This window comes from Lygodium microphyllum, chromosome 1 (assembly GCF_053477565.2).
Source record: "Lygodium microphyllum isolate KBCC chromosome 1, Lygodium_microphyllum_v1.1.10, whole genome shotgun sequence".
NCBI classification, from domain to species: Eukaryota; Viridiplantae; Streptophyta; class Polypodiopsida; order Schizaeales; family Lygodiaceae; genus Lygodium; species Lygodium microphyllum.
Genome location: NC_141135.1, coordinates 137,787,413 through 137,792,124, shown reverse-complemented (window position 1 = coordinate 137,792,124; position 4,712 = coordinate 137,787,413). Strand labels below are relative to the sequence as shown.

Sequence of the window (4,712 nt, the reverse complement as noted above, 5' to 3'; positions counted from 1 at the left end):
ACGATTTTAACACAGGACACCAGATTATCTACAATAACTATTAAACGTACTGAAACCTCAAAACATAAAATGCAACTACGGTAATTGGAACTTCCAGTTGCAGCAGACGACACTACGACTAGACTTGGGACGCTTTTGAATTGCCTGCAACATTCTCCAGGGAAAAGGAAAACACTGCCACAAACAAGCACATGACAAATTCGATTGCTTGCGACAAAGCTCTGCAAACAATGCAAAGAAGTTGATATAATTCAAGCATTTCAAAACAAACCAATGCCCTTGCTGGCTGCTCTTTCAGATGATGCAAGAAACGTCACTCGAGTCTCATAAGACAAACAATTGTGTTCTTGCTTTCAGAACAGGAAACGTGTGCTCTGGCTTTCAGAGCCAGAGAACGAACTAGCTATACTAACCACACACAGAGCACCCAGGTTATCATTGAAAGTGGAAAAAAACTCACTCACACGGTCATAACCAACGTGCAGGGCTCCAGCAGCCACAAAGTTCTCATCTAATGCAAAGAACATTTCCAGAATACTAAACTCATGTACACTATGCAGAATCCTAACACCATAAATCACATTAGGCAAAGGTCGACAATTACATTTTCTATCTTTTGCTGTACATGAGATTATCTTACAGTTTAATATAGAGGGAGGAAATGGCAGCAGATTCAACCATTACATATGAGCCACACGAGAAGGCCCAACTAAGAGCAAGGTTACACTGTTGACTCTAACTGCCATCTGCCTTGTGTACTTGCTTCAACACAATGTTGAGCAGTTCCAAATATTTAACCTCCTGCATTTGACTCCTGAACCGCAGAATCAAATATTATCACTGTTTTTTTTTCCTATAAAAATGTTGCTGTGCATTACCATTTCCAAAAAAAAAAAAAGAGAATGAATTGCCATGTTCTGCCATGCCTAGGCATAATGCCTAGAATCGAAGTAGGTAGAATAAGAAAACAGGATGTACTAAGTTAAAACGGAATCTAGGGAATGTAGAAAGAGTGGGAACACCTTATAAAGCTGCCGACTTAGATCCTGAAAGGAACCTTCCCTTCTGACTTTCCTGACGCATCTAGAAAACAAGAAAGAAAATGATATTATACGCCTGGGAAGGAAACAAGCGAAGTAAGGTATGGAGAACTTCGAATAAACACCTGCTCATTCTTCTTGAAGTTAGCCGTAATGTACACATAAATCCTGAACTAAAAATCCCAAAATAATCACTCTCAAGCATTTTCATGACTTTAACGGCCCTAGAAATTTAAGTAGCCTGTGCTCTGTATCGATCCAAAAAAATAATAGACGTGCCTCTTGGATCTTATTGTGGCTTCTAGACGGGTACAGAATGAACATCACGCCTGAACCAATGTTCTATCAGGTTAAGGCGATATCTCTCCTACGATTGCTAAAAAATTTCCACCACCTCAGTATGCTGTGCTAGCTATCTCAGAAATCAATCGAACAAAAATGTCAGCTAGTGTGGAATATTGGAACGATCCTAAACGTTCCTGCCTATGATGTGCAGTGCGATCTTCTCAATGCGCTGTGATATTCACGAATAAGGTTTAGATGCCAGTAGGCACACCACAGAAACAGTCGAAAACGTTCTTCTATCAAATCAATCTTGATATTTTCGAGAAGATCACGACTATCGATAACATACTGGAATGACAATACCAAACCAGCGGTGCCATGTCTTAGCCTCTCAATGTCCTGTAGCTCTCACGAATAAGATGCAGACACTCTTATGCACACGACAGAGGTCGAAACGTTCCGCTATCAAATCGATCTTGATGCCAAAATCGAGATTGTTGATAACCTACTGGATTAACAAATGAAACTAGCAATGCCATATCTTAGCTAGAACGAGAAAGCCGAAAGACGGTGGCAAGTTACCTTCGATTGAAGCAGATAGAGTAGGAGGAGCAGACGAAAAAGTTTCAAGGGGCGCGCCTGTAGCTTCAGAGACGATCTGCGTGAGAGTTCCAATCCTGTGCTTGAGGTCTTGGTTCTCATTCCGGAGAGAGGTGTTCTCCTTCTGGAGGGAGGCGTTCTCTTTCTGGAGGGAGGCCTGAAGCTCCTGGAAATGATGCTTGTGGTTGAGCATGGAAACGCTGAGGAAAAGGCAGGAGCCTGCGAGGACAACGACGCCGAGGCCTTCTTTGTTCTTCTGTGCGCTCTGCAGCAGGAGCCGGAAGAAGCCAGGTGGCTTGGGAGGACGGAACTCTTGCCGCGTGGTTGACGCGGGTTCGGGAGCCGACCGAGGGATTGCATCCATTTTCTTCTGCTTCTCCTTCTCTTTCTTCTTCTCCTCGTCCTCTTTCTTCTCCTCGATTTCTGATTTCCTCTCTCAAGCTCACACTTCTTTGGTATCTTAGGGCAGGGTTATGCCGCATGCGTACGTTGCGGTGTCACTGGTTATTTTGGCTGCAATTCTCGATATTGTAAAATGGAACTGCAGTGTTAATGCAATCATATGACATCGCAATTCTCCATTTCATCTCCCTTTAGGTCTCCCTTTAGGCTAAAGGAACCACCACCATTGTGTCAACCAGCAATAGCTCACTTGGAGGGAGCTCGTTCCATAGGGATCAGTGATTCGAATCCCATCAACTTTTGCTAAGTGCAATTCTCCAGGAAGATAAAACCCTTTAGGGGTTTGGGCAATGTCTCATCTTCAAATAAGAATACTGCAATGGCATTGCATTGGAAAACAGGCTACCGTTGTGGTAGGTTAACCTCACCCCATTTGGCCTCGTAAGCCAACAATGTGCATGTTGGAGAGCTAGGTTCAATCCCAACCAACTGCAGACCACCTTGAATTCATTGATCTCTACTTTGACAATACCTTAAAAATGTTGCACTTTTTTAAAAAACGTGTCCTATTAGATCTAATATTTTTTTAATCAGTAGAAACTTATTTTATGCAAAGTGCTTGGCTTGAAGTTATTGTAAGCAAAACTCAAGAAAATATTTTAAAGCAACTAATCTATTAGAACAAAACATCATAAATGTCAAATATAAGGTACTTTCTTTAATGTCCAAAACGAGTGCTTTTTTTGGTAAGTGGTCAAAGCCCAACTTCCCAACCAATAGCCACCTAGACAGTAAGAGATAAAAAGATTTGGTTCACTAAGCAAACTCCAACTCTACCTCACAAGGGAACCACATAAATCCTATGGCCACCAAACCCTAAGCTCAAACTAAACCACTTGGCGGTTTGCAGAATCCATTAGGGTAGACCAACTCTACAGGTTCTCAGTGAGCAAGGCACAACCATTGACACAATCCCCTAAAATGGGATTGATTGCGTTCTAATCCTCATGTTTTGATCTCATGACTCTAAGTTCTTTAACTTGATGAGTTGTTAGAAAGTTTCCCAACTCATTGAGCCCATCCACATTTAGAATATGACCATTAAGATCATATCATCCCACTTTGCACCCAAGCATTCAACACATTTTAGTTCTCTGAGACAATTTATACCACCATACTTTTGGACATAAAAGCACCTTCCTTTACTTTAATCATTTACACTAGGTTCCTTTGGTAATAAGTCCCTAGATCAATGATACTTCAATCCATCTCCTCTATTGCATATTGAGATTTGGTTCGCTAAAAAACCAATTTAAGTTTTATGATCAATAACTAGCAAAAACTTGATTGGGAGTAGTTTTAAGTCATGTGTGGCATAGTTGGCTTTACCATCCTCGACTTCACCAGTCTTCCTTCTTAAAATAATGCTTCTTTTATAAACCAAGCGAATGGAACATCAAGATGCCACCAATTGCAAGTCCACTAGCATCTATGACTACCTAAAACTCTTTTGTGAAATCTATGAGTTTAAGTACATGAATTGAGATAAGACGTCTCTTTAGTCCATCAAAACTTTGATTATGTACTTCTACCCATTTCATCTATCTTAACTTCTTCAAGAGATTATTCAATGGTGTGGCAATCTTTGTGTAGTCAGTAATGCAAATTTTTTATGATCCTAAAAGACCTAAGAGACCGTATACCTCCATAACTAACTTGGGTGGGAGTCAACCAAGAACACATTTGACCTTAGTAGGGTTGATAATACATTCCTTATTTAGAGACTATATATCCTAGAGATGATTTTCTTTATCTCCCATTGTCTTCTAGTAGACAATGATGTCATCAAAGAATATTAGAAGAAATTCATCCAAATAGGATGGACCTATTTGGAATGCATTCTCCATCAAATGGTTGAAGGTAGCCAAGGCATTGGTTAACCTATATGGCATTACTAGAAAATTGAATGACTACAATGAGTATTGAAAGTTATCTTTGGTATGTCACTTCCTTTATTATAATTTGATAGTACCTTGATCTTCTTTCTATTTTTGAGAAGACCTTTGATCCATGAAGTCTATCAACTTATCAAGGCATGGGATAGGATACTTATGCTTGGTGGCAACATGATTCCTTTGTAAATCAAAACATAAACAATGGAGTAGGACACTTATTCTTGATGATCACCTCGTGCAATCCTTTGTAATCAAAACATACATAGAACAAGTTGTCCTTCTTCTTTTGGAAAAGGATGTGTGCTTCCTAGGGTGAATTAATTTGGGAATAATCCCATTCTCTAGAAATTAGTATAGATATTTAGCTTTGAGAACTAACATTTTGTATAATGACTCTCAAACACTACTTTGTCTATTAATCTTAATCAAG

General features: G+C 39.8%; 1 protein-coding gene across 3 annotated transcripts; it reads right to left on the bottom strand.

Moving 5' to 3' along the window:
* Positions 1-544: 544 nt before the first annotated feature.
* LOC148041725 (uncharacterized) lies at positions 545-2,459 on the bottom strand. 3 transcript variants are annotated; one of them, XM_087681735.1, is made up of 3 exons: positions 1,908-2,459; positions 1,023-1,083; positions 545-867 (listed from the first exon to the last, which is right to left on the bottom strand). In XM_087681735.1, exons 1-2 carry the CDS (start codon positions 2,287-2,289, stop codon positions 1,040-1,042), a joined length of 426 nt encoding a protein of 141 aa, XP_087537861.1. In that variant the 5' UTR covers positions 2,290-2,459; the 3' UTR covers positions 545-867; positions 1,023-1,039. The 3 variants fall into 3 exon arrangements, with proteins under 3 accessions (XP_087537861.1, XP_087537843.1, XP_087537852.1); XM_087681726.1 differs by having other exon boundaries at positions 548-814; positions 1,908-2,458; XM_087681717.1 differs by having other exon boundaries at positions 545-1,083; positions 1,908-2,458.
* Between the last annotated feature and the right edge of the window lie 2,253 nt (positions 2,460-4,712).